The 15,991-nt window shown below is 34.4% G+C and overlaps 1 protein-coding gene across 2 annotated transcripts in view; it reads right to left on the bottom strand.

Moving 5' to 3' along the window:
* Positions 1-6,336: 6,336 nt before the first annotated feature.
* Positions 6,337-15,991, bottom strand: part of LOC137644183 (uncharacterized) — a 55,735-nt gene continuing 46,080 nt past the window's right edge. The window contains exons 12-14 of one of the 2 annotated variants that reach the window (XM_068377184.1): positions 15,314-15,458; positions 12,457-12,605; positions 6,337-9,804 (exon numbers count right to left, since the gene is read on the bottom strand). In XM_068377184.1, the coding sequence (XP_068233285.1) occupies positions 9,774-9,804; positions 12,457-12,605; positions 15,314-15,458 (325 nt within the window). In that variant the 3' untranslated portion in view covers positions 6,337-9,773. The remainder of the gene's footprint in view (positions 9,805-12,456; positions 12,606-15,313; positions 15,459-15,991) is intronic. The other variant, XM_068377183.1, reaches the window with a different exon arrangement.

A 15,991-nucleotide genomic window follows, 5' to 3' on the forward strand; every position in this document is an offset into this window, starting at 1 on the left:
TCTAAGCTACAGCCATTGCACAACAGACAGACTTAAGTATGAGACCAATTTCAGAAAAGGTGTGGTGAATTAACCCTTTTACCCCCATGGACGTACCGGTACGTCCTTGCAAAAAAATGCTATAAAAATTATTTTTTTCATATTTTTGACAATTTTTTGAGAAAATTCAGGCATTTTCCAAGAGAATGAGACCAACCTGACCTCTCTATGACAAAAATTAAGGCTGTTAGAGCAATTTAAAATAAATATACTGCAAAATGTGCTGGGAAAAAAATAACCCCTTGGGGATTAAGGGTTGGAAATTTCCAAATAGCCTGGGGGTTAAAGGGTTAATAACCCTAATAGACTAGTCTCAATCGGTATCTCCGTACAAACCCCGTCCTCCCAAAAATTAAAAAGTCTGCTCACAACTTACTTAAGGCTATCTCAAGTACAATGTTTATACTGGTTACTGTACTAACCACACTACAGTATTTATATCAATACTTCTAAGTACATAAACCTTTTCATACTCACTACTATATAAGAATGGCAACAACTCTACATACATTACAACGTAAATAAAGGATAAATATATTAATAAATAGTTGACATTAAGATGAAAGTCAAATACAGAAACAGCAATGTATTCATATTATACATTTCAGCTACATCACATACACCATACCATAAAAATGTACTGATGAGCCATATGCAAACAACGACAAAGGCTCATAGCTATAAATGATCACGTCACAATACTTTTTATGGTTAGGCCATGTACATCTGCATATTTATGTCAAATACTTCACAACGTCAATTACTGTAAAAAGTGGAAATGTAGAAATCGTCTAGCGCGAGGTGCCAACTACTATATCCCAAGTCCATGCAATGATTGGACGATAAAAATAAAAAATTCAATAATAAACATAAAAAGTAGAATAAAGATCTCAAAATATTTTTTTTTAATCTAGACACACTTGTGTACACAGAACAATCAAACATAAACCATCAGCCTCCGGCTCTTACGCTACACCAGGGATTAACATTCTTTCTTATGCATAAACAAAATTTCCTGGCGTATGAGCAAAATTTTAGGTGCTTCCTAATATAGATCATTTAAATAGATTTCAAAACATCCAATCTAGAATACATTAACTGGTATTTCAAGAAAGTAAGTACATAGTTTTGCATGACGACTCACAAGTTTTATGTTCATGTGGCAACCACGAGAAGGTAGTTTTCAAATTTATATCGATACATATTTTGTCTAGTCTACCTTCAAGAAATTAAGATGAAAATAAAATAGTTCATAAAGTAACATGCTTTTCTCTCCCTTTTGGAAAACTGTAAATGTGGTCAAAGTTATGTTAAAACGAGTTCCCGGGAATAATCCCCGGCAACATAATTTCCCGCTTAATCTGAAGTCAAAACGTATGATGAAAATCTGCATAAGTTAAGAGTCTAGAACACATGACCAAGTTTAAACATAAATACCAGTCTGAAATGCTATCAAAAGCTAATCTAAAATAATGGGCATCATAATGACAGCATTTCATCTTCCTACTGATCTTTAAATAAAAAAAAAAATAATGCTAAAATAATGAGTTACACCGAGTTACACCTCTTTAAGACACAATCATCAGATAGCAATACAGTATATCTAATACATAAACTAATAAATTTGAAACATTAGGGACCAACAAATAGTGTTTGAAATCAAAGAAAAAGTAGAAGAGCTTTCAATTTCAAATCCTAAAATGTCTAAAATCCATAAACCAAAGTGACACTGCCTCCAAAACCAATTTTCTTGAGTATGTCGGCAAACCCATGAACAAATACATTCCTTATTATCAAACATCTAGACAGCATATTAAAATGAGGTGACAAGCCTAAAAAATAAGTTTATATTTTTAAGGCAAACTGATCCAGACAGGAGTCGCATTTTTTCATGTCAAGTCTTAATTAGCCATAATTAATAGGTTATAAATTATCATAGACATAATTTATCTAGACCAAAACGTTTAACATTTCAACTGTCATAGGGTCAGCTTGAGGGGTTTGTCTTTAATAATAAAATTAAGATTTTTAATCAATGAATTGTAACTCTTTGAAGAAAACTATCAAATATCATCATTGTTACAAGCGAGTTTAACCAGATCACAGAGTTTAATTTTCAAATCTCACAGAGCTTATAAATGAAATGTTTGCATCGTTAGGCTAACACTTCAATGATTAGGCCCACTTGGAAGGACCGTTCCTAACAAGATTTCCCAGACTGGTTTATTTCCTAACCTTGGCATTTTAGGTTGACTAAAATTTTGACCTTCATAAATCATTACTTCACCTAAATCAGTAAATGATTTAACCTGTTTACCAAGTTGAATTCTTGAATCTCACAGGCTTGCCATAAGGAGTTTCTTTTTTATGTGAATGTTAAACCTTACGGTAACTCACCTTAAAAAATTTAATGCTTGGATACATTAACAACGTTAAAGACAATTTCCGGCATACAAATTAATTTTGGTGGGAAATATAAAAATTTTCGTGATCTACATTCCCAGCATTGTGTGATAGGATCATGAGAGTTATTCGCTTGATATGCTCGAGTCAAAATATGTGATCCATCCCATAAAATCTATTCAGATAAAGTCCTTCTCATACTTGGCGATTATCAGCATTCCTAAATGTTTATACAACCAATTATTTGTTATTTCTTCCTATCATTACAATTATTACAACTTTATGATGAAATACATTGAAAAAAATTAATGGTCTACAATGAATTACTTGACCTTACAAATATAATTTACATTTTAAATAGTATTTACCCTCATAACTTCATTCTCTATGTTTGGTGCCAACATTTAAAAAAAGGCTACATGTATATATTATTGAACACGAAAAGAATTTAAAGGTAAGAGGCCCTTCAAATCACAAAAAACACATAATTTAACCATATACAAAAGATCAATACCTTAATTAACATGTAATTCCTCCTATATTTACTTGAAAAAAAAATCCTGATGACAGACTATAACTAGGCAAGAGATAAAAGAATCAAGATTAGAAAAGGCAACACAAACATAATTTAAAAGCCCTCTAAAAACCTCTTTGGGTTTAAAAGTTTCCAAGTCTTACTAACCAACATGTGAGAATAAATTACAAAATTTTCTAATAAGATATAAAAGATGCATCTATTACCAAAGTGTTGAAAACCTAGCATGAATAAATTTTTGATCAGCAATCTGGCCGTGATCACTGAATCACGCTATCCTTCATCTTTCATTCAGAAAATATTTCAAATAATTTATGTCTTAAAAAATTCTTAAAACACAGGAGGAGTAAGATTACACAATGCACTAGCGCACCCTAAAATTTTATGAGATCAACGCATGAAGCTACGATTAAAAGAAACGAAGATTCAATATACTGTGTACTAAAGCTCGACTACTACTACAACAAGAACGTTTCTCAATATTAAGACTTCTTTTTAAGACTTCTTTGCCTAAACAAAAAGCTGAGGCACTTGAATTAGGGCTGACATGGTTGTATAATAAACAATGAATACTCATGTAAATATTTCTTAAAAGGAATAACATCACTTGTAAGAGACACTTTCATAAGTACTCAATTAACAATGGTTCAGGATTAATTAGTGTAACATTTAAATTTTACATTTTTCACTAAATTTCTTGGAGTGAAAACTTCTTGAGGCACAAAACAACTTTTGATAGAGCTTCTTATTATTCTGTCACACTCGACTTACACAAAAATCATTTAGTAATCTTCCACTCCACCATTTGAGTTTAGGACTAGAGCATTGTATGCGTACAGAACAATAAAAATGATTCGCAGAAAAATGTAATAGAGATTATGAAGAATAAAACTTGCATGTGGACCTTCATGTTTGAGAATTTTCATTACGGTCTTATTGACGATTGAAACCTGCGTGTGGACCTTACTGTCTGAGAAATTTGGTTACAGTATTGTAAAGTCAGACCAATATATTCCATACAAAGTTACCAAAGGAGTGGCCTGAAGGATTTGGCTTGAATTACAAATCTATGAAAATTAGTAGCTCTAATGTTTTCTTGATACGAAAGCTACTTCGCTTTTGATACAGTAGACGGCAAGACTATTCTTATGCTACCTCAGTAAAACCTCAGAATATTTATATATTGGTCCAGTGACCAAGTAAGTACAGTACTGACAAAGGAGGAATAAATTATATGAACAATTACAAACAATAATAACAGATGCAAAGAATAGAGTTTCAAAACAAACTAAAAGAGTCATTAGAAATTATTAGGAATGAAACAGAAACATGAACTTATTAGGTTTCTGTGATAAGACTGTATACCAAATATGAAAGAATATGCAAAAACTAGAACATGTGTAAAATCATAGTACAGTAGTTTCAAACTTCCATTTAAAACTAACGCACGACACTGTGGCCAGCTACCTAAAAGAAACATTGTTCTTAAGCTCTGGCTCACAAAAATATATATCCTTGTACGGCCCAATAATCTAGATGGATAAAAGTACGCACCATGAAAAAAAGAACATGACAGCATGGTAACATTTCCATGGGGCAAAAAACATGGGTCACTCTTTGTAATCCTGATAAAAGAAACCATTCCTGCCTAGTTGAAAATAAGAGGTGTACTTAGCAGACAAGAGCTCTTTGAAATCCGTCCTTGAAGAGACGAGAGCTCTTTAAAATCTGTCCTTGAAGGGAACTACATTTAAACGAGTAGTCAATCTTGGTGAAAATACTTCCATCTAGAACCACTTGAAAGCTGCTTTGTTTATTAAGTCCAAACTCAAACATCTAAACAACCATCAATGCACAAACACACCAGAACATAATTAGCATCTTATAACATTATTACAGAGGACTAGCACATGTTCTCTCAGTGCTTCTTATTTGAATCCCAAACCCAGTCATTTTACTACTGCTATTAAATATCATCAAAGCCACAAGATTGAGTGATTTATTGCAATTATAACTACCACCAAGTAGAGAGCATACTTTCCCTGAGCCACACAACACCCTTTGTCGTAAACAGACACGGTATGAAGTTTGAATTTGACTATTGATCTTTTGACCAATGTAGTATTCAAAAGCCTCTCTAAATACAAATCCATCTTTTCTATCGCATCAAAATAACATCGCAATTTCCACTATACCCTATTCCACCCGAATCTCTATACTTTAAATCATGTGAAGTGGCTTTCGTAACTTTCCTAGTGGCAAATCAAAAATCGTCATCAACAGCCATCAAGAATTTGTCCTGAGGGGTTCCCTATAAATTATTAACCTCCATTTTCATCATTCATTCTTGGGATAATTCTTAAGACAAGGACTGAAACAGGTGAAAAAATCAAAATTCTTCATCAACCGCCATCAAGAATTTGTCCGGAGGGGTTCCCTATAAATTCTTGACCTCCATTTTCATAAAAATCCATTCTTGGGATAATTCTTAAGACAAGAACTGAAACAGGTGAACAAATCAAAAGTCTTCATCAACAGCCATCAAGAATTTGTCTCGAGGGGTTCCCTATAAATTCTTAACCTCCATTTTCAACATCCATTTATGGGATAATTCTTAAGACAAGGACTGAAACAGGTGAAAAAATCAAAATTCTTCAACAACAGCCATCAAGAGTTTGTCCTGAGGGGTTCCCTATAAATTCTTAACCTCCATTTTCATCATTCATTCTTGGGATAATTCTTAAGACAAGGACTGAAACAGGTGAAAAAATCAAAATTCTTCATCAACAGCCATTAAGAATTTGTCCTGAGGGGTTCCCTATAAATTTTTAACCTCCATTTTCATAAAAATCCATTCATGGGATAATTCTTAAGACAAGGATTAAAACAGGTGAAAAAATCAAAATTCTTCATCAACAGCCATCAAGAGTTTGTCCTGAGAGGTTCCCTATAAATTCTTAACCTCCATTTTCATCATTCATTCTTGGGATAATTCTTAAGACAAGGACTGAAACAGGTGAAAAAATCAAAATTCTTCAACAACAGCCATCAAGAGTTTGTCCTGAGGGGTTCCCTATAAATTATTAACCTCCATTTTCATTCTTGGGATAATTCTTAAGACAAGAACTGAAACAGTTGAAAAGAATTGTTTGAGGCAATTGACAAGCTGGCAAGATGTAAGCAAGAGGGAAATCTCTTGTATCACCTACTAATAAAATTCTGGTCAACAACAAACATGCACGATGATGATCTTAATCTTCCATTGTGTTTCCCTTTTACAATAAATTTCAATTCAGTACCAACAAGGAAATGGAAGAGATGCAAAAATACGAATGTCCCCCCACAAATTGGAACAATAAGCAAGGAATCCAAGACTATGCTTTCTATGAAACAAGTTCCTAACTTTAATAATCATGACACTTCACATTGCAATGTTTGATGGAATTTAGGAAGCATATACTCCATGTAACAACTAATCAAGAACATACCATAAAGTAATATAAACAAGAATATTTCTAAACAAATCATTAACAATGAAACAAATTTCCAATAAAACAACAAAAAATTGTAAGGATATTTTGAGAAAATATACCCATTACTGAAAAGGTCATACTTAAGCCCACCAACAACAGAAAAGACTCAAGAAAAAAATTACTACAATTAATTTAGCAGTAACAGCCAAACTCTGGCAATCCCTCGTCAGGCTGGGAGGAGCGGAGAGAAGAAAGGTCCCCTTTTGTTCCTTTGATGTTGGCTACCCCCCATAATTGGGGGAAGTTCCTTGGTAAAAAGATAAAGACAATTTCCATAAAAGTTTTAGTTAAGAAAATTTAATAGAAATACTGTCTGGGGAGTTAATTTTCTTGGTGGAAAAACTTTGTCTAACAGGTTCTGTAACCGATTCGTCTATGTACATACTGGTTCAACATATTAACACCGTGTCAATACCTTTTATACAATTAGAAAGAGCTCCAAAATCTATGGCTGCTTTCACACACAAAATATAACCAAATATATCCAATGAACAAACATATTCATTGAAAAAAAATTATCTTGTCCAATGTTACCAAGATGTGCAAAATTTGAATAGATGAAACAAATACATTCAAGTTTAAAATAATAATCCAAAAAACATAAAATATAACCAAATATATCCAATGCCTAAACATATTCATTGAAAATATACTCGTCAGATGTTATCAAGATGTGCAAAATTTGAATAGATGAAGCAAATACATTCAAGTTTAAAATAATACAGTACTCCAAAAAACACAAAATATAACCACCTGTCCTTGTCCTGTTTATACAGATGTTAGATTTTTCTGGCAAAAAAAATGACATTTAGAAAAAATAACTATACTCATTTAATTAAGTACATAAATTAACTCAATTGCTTCTAAAACTTTGTGACAAGAGCAAAAGGGTCTTTTAGTCCAGATAACGTTGTATTAATAAAATGTCATTTAAATATTTAAAAAGGAATCCCCTAGTTTTCGATTACTTCCAGGTCAGAAAGAAAAAAAAGCTAAATTGTCAATAGAATCCTATATACACTAAATATATACAACATTCTTTAATATTTACTATATTTTGTCTATGTCGAAGCCATTTCACTCAATGCACCAAATTATAGGGGACCTTTTTCATAATAAACGCTCTTAGAAGAGGTCCAGTGGCGGACATAACTGTAGAGCATTTCTACATATACACACCTTTAAATTTTCCTCATGTGGACTACCATATATTAAGTTATCTTCGTGCTAAGGAAGATTACATCTGTTATAGGAGACCAAAAATACACCTTGCTTAACCATAACATTTGATAAATCATACAGGGAAGTACCATAAAGTTAAATCAACCGTTGTATTTAAACTGTAAAAACAAATATTTTTCCGCCTGATGATCCCTTACTAACCCATGGAAGATATGAATAATCAGAATATTCATTATCCAACTTGCATAGCAGGGCCACATTTTAACCCTTTTACCCCCAATGGACGTACTGGTACGTTTCACAAAACTCATCCCTTTACCCCCATGGACGTACTGGTACAGTACGTCCTTGCAAAAAATTGCAATTTAGAATTTTTTTTGCATAATTTTGACAACTTTATGAGAAACTTCAGGCATTTTCCAAAAGAATAAGACCAACCTGACCCCTCTATGACAAAAATTAAGGCTGTTACAGCAATTTAAAAAATATATATTGCAAAATGTGCTTGGAAAAAAAAAAATCCTGGGGGTTAAGGGTTTGAAATTTCCAAATAGCCTGGGGGTAAAAGGGTTAAGGGTTTGAAAGTTCCAAATAGCCTGGGGGTAAAAGGGTTAAGTTATCTGTAACTTGGATATTGATGTACACAGTGGCTGCTTTTCGGAAATTTTCTCTTCAAAGAGCTGGATTTGCAACTGTTTATATATTTAGTTTTCTATTGCTAAGCTCATGACATAATTGCAGTAAAATTGTGTATATTATTTCTTGTGAAACCTGAGTTACTGTACTTATAGATATTTAGTTTATACAAAAAGATGGGACACTTCTTTCAAAAGTACAATTTATCAATATAATTTACTCCATCTTTAATTTTCTACATAATATCAAAAGTAACCAAAACATTAATAGCAAAATATACCACTCACACGAAAAATGAGTCAACCAAAGAAAAGTATCGTACGAGAATTGAAATTCCTTATTGCTTTTATAACTTTCAAATTTTCAAGGATTTTTTGGGGGGTTAAAGTGCAGTGTCGTCTCCAAGGAATTTCCTGTAAAAGGCTAAAACAGGGCAGAAAAATCCTTGGAGATCACATAGCACCTCTCCAAAAATAAGTTCTTCCTTCGTCAAAACTTCTTTTTTCCGTATAGTCAACCAACCTTCAGATTTTAGCAAAGATAAATTAAGTTAACCACTTGAAACTTGAGAGGAACCTGCCACTCTTTACATTAATATAAAAAGAACTGCCCGTTGGGGCTCTGAACAACTGTCAACATTTCAAGTATAAATCTTAAAGCCACTGTATTGTTAGCATAAGACTGGTTTTTGAATGCGTCTTTATATTGAAACTTTAACTATGTCTTAAAATTACCTTTCTTGTACCCACACTTCAGGATTTAACATCTCTTTTGATCCATGAAATAAACATTTGGCCTTACTCCATTCACTCACATTTAGAGATCTTCAAACAGATGTGTCCGAAAACACACAAGAAAATTAGCTTCTGAAACATCAATTGCATTTTCATACAAACATTATTGCAGTCATAATTTGCTTACCACTATCAATCTTGCAACTATAATGAGTGAACTCTAATATGAGAATATTACAAACATTAATTCCACCGTTTCATTACATTTCCCAAAATCTTCAAAAATTAAATTCTTTCATTTTTTAAAAAATGAAACAAACTTTTAACCAACGCTACCATTTCTCGGTGATGAAGGATGAAACCTGAAGGTCTTACATTGCAAGAACTTTCTATATTATGATTTAAACATTTACAAGAGGGGTTTATTTAGCCTTATCACCTTCAATAGAACATACGAATATACGGCCACACATACAAGTATGAAAAATCACCAAACTCTATTCACAATTGCTAATGAGATATGGACAAGAGAATCAATTACGACAACGTGACGTACTATTTTGCTCCTTCCTTCAAAAAGGTTGAATCTGAAGAGGTAGTAAAACAAAAACATTATACCTTAAATACATCAATCTTCTTGAAGACTAACCACATCAATCGATCACAACACCAATGTTCACCTTAACAACAAACTTGAAAGATTTCCTCGGATTACTGCTGACCCTCATCGTCTTCATTAATTCTGGAAAAAGCAGAATATTTGAAGGTATTGTGGTTTATTTAAAACATTGAATAAGGATAAAATATAAAAAAAACTCTAATTGGTATTCTACTTGAATTACTATAAGTAATACATACATGGCTGTCTGCTAAAGAAGGTCATGAATGCAAGAGTTGATGGGAGAAGTACAAGAGGAAGGCCAAGGTTTGGGTGAATGGATGGAGTGAAGGAAGCTCTGGGTGATAGGATAGATGTGAGAGAGGCAAGAGAGCGTGCTAGAAATAGGGATGAATGGCGAGCGATTGTGACGCAGTTCCGGTAGGCCCTGCTGCTGCCTCCGATGACCGCGGAGGTAGCAGCAGTAGGGGATTCAGCATTATGAAGCTTCATCTGTGGTGGATAACGGGGGAGGGTGGGCTGTGGCACCCTAGCAGTACCAGCTGAACTCAGTTGAGTCCCTTGTTAGGCTGGGAGGAATGTAGAGAGTAGAGGTCCCCTTTTTATTTTTGTTTCATTTGTTGATGTCGGCTACCCCCCAAAATTGGGGGAAGTGCCTTGGTATATGTATGTATGTAATACAGACATCCGTGGTCCTACCAGTGTAATTTTCCCTTGTCAGGAATCATAAGCCAATACTGTAGAGTATTAAGCTATCATATAAAAGATAGTATTGCCTTCCATATCACCATAACCCACACACTACATTAGCCTGCATTAATGACATTTTTCAGCCACAAATAGCATACAGCTGAACCACCTCTATTTCAGAGAATGTATAAAAAAAAAATTAAATGGGAAACATAATTACCAAATTCATAAACGTATTCTATTTTTACCATAACCTGTGTCCAATCCAAGCAAAATTGTTTATAACTCCAACAGACTTTTAAAGATTATGTAAACACTATATATAACCTTAATTCGAAATTAAAATTTTCTTTGCTCGTACTGTACGTAGTACTTTATAGCTCCTGTAGATGCAATGAGAGATACGAGGGATATCTTTTAAGGGAAATACAGTACAAAGGAACTCAATCAAAACTCTAGATACAAAGAAAAACCTGAAGGAACAGTATGCATACTTCTTGTCTCAACCCTATGTAATGAGAAATTTTATATACATTTTGGAGGATTTCTGTGTGTATCCTGAACTATTAGGTATGGTGAAAACATGAAGGTTTATAGTTAGTGTAACAAATATTACACAAGGGAAAATTCCTGGGCACTCGCAGACATAAAGTAGCTCCTTGCAGGAAACAAGCTGTGGGAACTAAGACTGGTTATCAGGAAAGAAAAAAATTGTTGCCTGCTCAGACACTTCCAAATTTTTTACTCAAAGCTTGCAGTTTTCCATACTAATGGAAGTACATAAAAATACCCATATTGATGTATGTATGTACTGTATATTATCAAAATGCAAAGGAAGGAACATGGAATTACACATTCATATGGTCTGATAACTAAAGAAAGCATTTGGCAGGGACCCCTCTCGACTCATGTTTCACCCTTGTTTCTCATCGACCGAGTCGGCCCATGTGGCTGAAGCATATAATTAGTAAAGAACAAGTTTGTTTCTAAATCAATTTCATTATTATGTATTATACTGTACTGATATCATTATTACAGTGTTGTACTAATTGCTGTTGGTAGTGTGCTAGGAATAGTAATGAATGGCGAGCGATTGTGACGCATTTCCGATATGCCCTGCTGTTACCTCGAGTCACCTCGGTGACTGCTGAGGTAGTAGCAATGGGGTAGTCAGTATATAAAGCTTCTTCATTTATGGTGGAAGACGAGGGCGGGCGGGTTGTGGTACCCTAGCAGTACCAACCAAACTTGGCTGAGTCACTCGTCAGGCAGGGAGGAACAATGAAGAAAAAATCCCCTATTGTTTCTCTTTTTGGGGGGATGTGGGCTACTTCCAAAATTGGGGGAAGTGCCATGGTAAATAGATAGATAGAGTACTTTTTACATACATTTATCATTACTGTATCTCTAAGCATGAGTTTTTACTCTCTATAAGTAAAAGGTCCAGCGTGGATTCTAAAAATAACACCTGTAAGGAGGACCAAATGTACACGAGGGTTTCGAAAGAAAAGCACCACACGAATTTCTGGCCATAGGCCCAGGACAACGGCGGGGATGCTCCATTACGCACTAGTAACACACCGTAAGACACAGGAACGCAAGGGAAGGAATAAGGGAAGCACAAAGGTACCACGTGGGACCGCGGAGACACAAGGGAAGGATACAAGTACACCACGTGGAGACCACGCGAGACACAAAGGGTCGGGACATAAAGGGTCACACTGGGATAATGAGAGCGTCGAGATGTTAACGCGACGCGACCAGAGAACTTACTGGACCTCTTAAGAACCTAAGCTACCAAGAACTTACTGGAGGTCGAGACCTGAGAAAGCATGCTCCCTGACCCGGGGTTAGCCTCAGGGCGCGTATCACTCCGCCTGAGGTTAACCCTCACAGAAAACGGGAGTAGGGTAAACTACACAAAACTCTGGTCGGCTGGGAGGAGATCCCAGATACTCCTAAGTAAGCAGTTCGAGGTAAGTACTCCGTGTTGGAACAACTATAAATTAAACTTTGATGGCTATCTTATGTCTATTATGTCGAACAGGTATGACAGTTGAAAAACAAAACGATAATTAATCTTACGCTAAAAGGTCGATATATCGCTGCTTTAATGTCGCCCACGAAAAGGTATTGAGATCCAAGTTCACTTTTTTAGAGCGAACAATCTGAGGACGAGAACACCACTGAGCAAGACTCTTTTGCAACTGTTGAGTTGTATTATACAGACAGTCCTGAAAAGAAAAAATCACTGATATAAATAAAATTTCATAAATTAACTCAAGGTTTCAACAACTCGCAAATGTTGTCCATGCAGCATGCGTCTCTCATTCATAATCCAATAAGCAATTATTTAATCTTAGTGGTTATATATAATAATTTTTAGAAAATGCAACAGTAATGCATTGCAATATTTTAACAAATCTTTTATCAGCCAGCAATAATTCCCCACATTACCCAGTTTGAGCCTTAGCATAGCAAGATGTTTACGTCACATATTTTCTATCTATTAACAAATTTTCCACTAATAATTTTTTGTTATAGGTACAATACAGAAACGGTTGAGACTTGAATGTCATTAAATTTACATCACTGGAATAGAAGAGTTAACCCTTTTACCCCCAGGCTCTTTGGAAATTTCCAACCCTTAACCCCCAAGGGGTTATTTTTTCCCCAGCACATTTTGCAGTATATTTTTTTAAATTTCTCTAACAGCCTTAATTTTTGTCATAGAGAGGTCAGGTTGGTCTCATTCTCTTGGAAAATGCCTGAATTTTCTCAAAAAAATTATCAAAAATATGAAAAAAAAAATTTAAAGCTTTTTTTGCAAGGACGTACCAGTACGTCCATGGGGGTAAAGGGATGAGTTTTGTGAAACGTACCAGTACGTCCTTTGGGGGTAAAATGGTTAAGGTAATCGATACTAGACTCTAGAATGAGATTATCAATATGCCAATATACAAAATACCATAAAATTACCAACGTCATGAATACAACACATGACAAAAACTTGTGCAATTCATTCTTAAACTAGAGGGGCACTCAGTAGGGCGCAGACCTCCGCTGTGGCAGCTTATTTCTCAACCTCCACCTTCACCTTTGAATAGGCATGAATTTTCATACACTCAAATACGAACCAAGTTTGAAGTCTCTGTCACAACGATGTCCAAACTTATGGCTGATTACATGAATTGGACATTTTGCTTGACCGTGACTTTGACCTTCCAAAATTTAATCATTTCCAGCTTTTTACATAACAGTTAATCCCTGCACATTTCATTAATCTACGATTAAAATTATGGCCAGGAAGCTGTTCACAAACAAACACACAAAAAGGGGCAAAAACATAACCACCTTCCAACTTAGTTGGCGGAGGTAATGAAGAGATTAAGCCACAATACAAAAATAAAATTAAATATTATAATGACTTACATATACGAACATTTGTTGAATTCTTTGTTTGGTTATTTTTTTTACCATATCTCCTAATATTTATGTGATTTGATTGTGTAAGACTTTCGCAGCATACCATATTATCTTTACTATATTACAAGTTGGTAATTTTTCAAGCATATAATGCATTGCAGTTCGTGCTAATATATATACTAACTATTGGAAGGCCAAGGTTTGGGTGGATGGATGGAGTGAAGAAAGCTCTGGGTGATAGGAGGATAGATGTGAGAGAGGCAAGAGTGTGCTAGAAATAGAAATGAATGGCGAGCGATTGTGACGCAGTTCCGGTAGGCCCTGCTGCTTCCTCCGGTGCCTTGGATGACCGTGGAGGTAGCAGCAGTAGGGGATTCAGCATTATGAAGCTTAATCTGTGGTGGATAATGTGGGAGGGTGGGCTGTGGCACCCTAGCAGTACCAGCCGAACTCGGTTGAGTCCCTTGTCAGGCTGGGAGGAACGTATAGAGGAGACGTCCCCTTTTTTGTTTCATTTCTTTGATGTCGGCTAACGCCCAAAATTATGGGAAGTGCCTTGGTATATGTATGTATGTATTGGATTGGGTTGATGAGATGACTATTACATATTTGAAATGTCATTCACAGTTATAAATCTATGGATTTTTATTTTCAAATGAACTACAAAAATGTAAACGAGACCAAACCCACAATTATAACATGAAAAATATAATGGGTAATAATGGGACATTATCTGAAAACTCATAAGAAGTAAACCTATACTGAATGTTCATTTTCTCAGACGAGAATCTTAAATGATTAAAACTGTAAATAGATTATCAAATTTATGAAAATATTAATTATCTAAGTATAAATCATAATCTATAAGTGAGCAATCAATTTGCAGGAGAATAGTTTGAAAATGAAAGGGGAATTTTCCAACTTTAAATCTGTATTTTAAGTTTTAATATTATTCATAAACTTACTAAAATTTTTGATGCTAATAAACTCCTTTGAAAAGTAAGTGTGTTGGTAAATATAAGAAGAAAATTTAATATAAAATTTAGCCCTTAAGCCAAGTACTGGGGCATTAAAGGCCATTCAGCGGTATATAATTCAAATTAATCAATAATACCAGTACACTCCCAAGATTTGGTTATCATTTAAACCCTTTTACCCCCAAGCTATTTGGAACTTTCCAACCCTTAACCCCCAGGCATTTTCTTTTTCAAGCACCTTTTGCGATATTTTTTTTTTTTAAATTGCGCTAACAGCCTTAATTTTCGTCATAGAGAGGTCAGGTTGGTCTCATTATTTTGGAAAATGCCTGAAGTTTCCCATAAAGTTATCAAAAATATGCAAAAAAATGTAAATAGCAGTTTTTTGCAAGGACGTACCGGTACGTCCATGGGGGTAAAGGGATGAGTTTTGTTAAATGTACCAGTACGTCCATTGGGGGTAAAAGGGTTAAAGCTCATGATATAAACCAATACTCTGAATAAAAATATGAGAATATGGCAATTTTAATATACAGTACCTGTGGGAAAATCTCCGGATACACTAGACGATTCGGGCATAGTGGGAAACATCCCGCTCCAACTGCTTCTAACATTGCCACTCCAAAAAACTCATGATGGGCCGTTGACACTACCACATCTCCTGTGTGTAACACTTCCCAATATCTGAAAAATAGAGTATATCATTTGTCCATATGGTTACGATTTATCAGAATCGGCTAAATATTCCTTTATTATTATTATTATTATCATTATTATTATTATTTTCTAAGCTATAACCCTATTTAGAAAAGCACGATGCTATACTGTAATCCTGAGGGCTACAACAGGAAAAATAGCCCAGTGATGAAAGGAAATAAGGAAACTACAAGAGAAGTATTTAACAATTAAAATAAAATATTTCAAGAAGAGTAAGGACATTACAAGAAATCTTTCATATATAACCAATAAAAACTTTAAAAAAAAACAAGAGGAAGAGAAATAGGATAGAATAGTATGCTCGAGTACTGTATATATATTGTCTGTCCTTTTAAATGATTCATATAATTCTATCCAAGAAATAAAATTTTCATCTATAATTCATCAGCAATAAATACTGTCCTGAAAAAAGAATTTCAGCCTGTTTTTGATAATTTCATTTCTTTTTTAATAGTTCTCCTATATATTTTTCTTTGTAATATTCCGTAACTTACTTTAGA

This window comes from Palaemon carinicauda, chromosome 7 (assembly GCF_036898095.1).
Source record: "Palaemon carinicauda isolate YSFRI2023 chromosome 7, ASM3689809v2, whole genome shotgun sequence".
In the NCBI taxonomy this organism is placed as follows: Eukaryota; Metazoa; Arthropoda; class Malacostraca; order Decapoda; family Palaemonidae; genus Palaemon; species Palaemon carinicauda.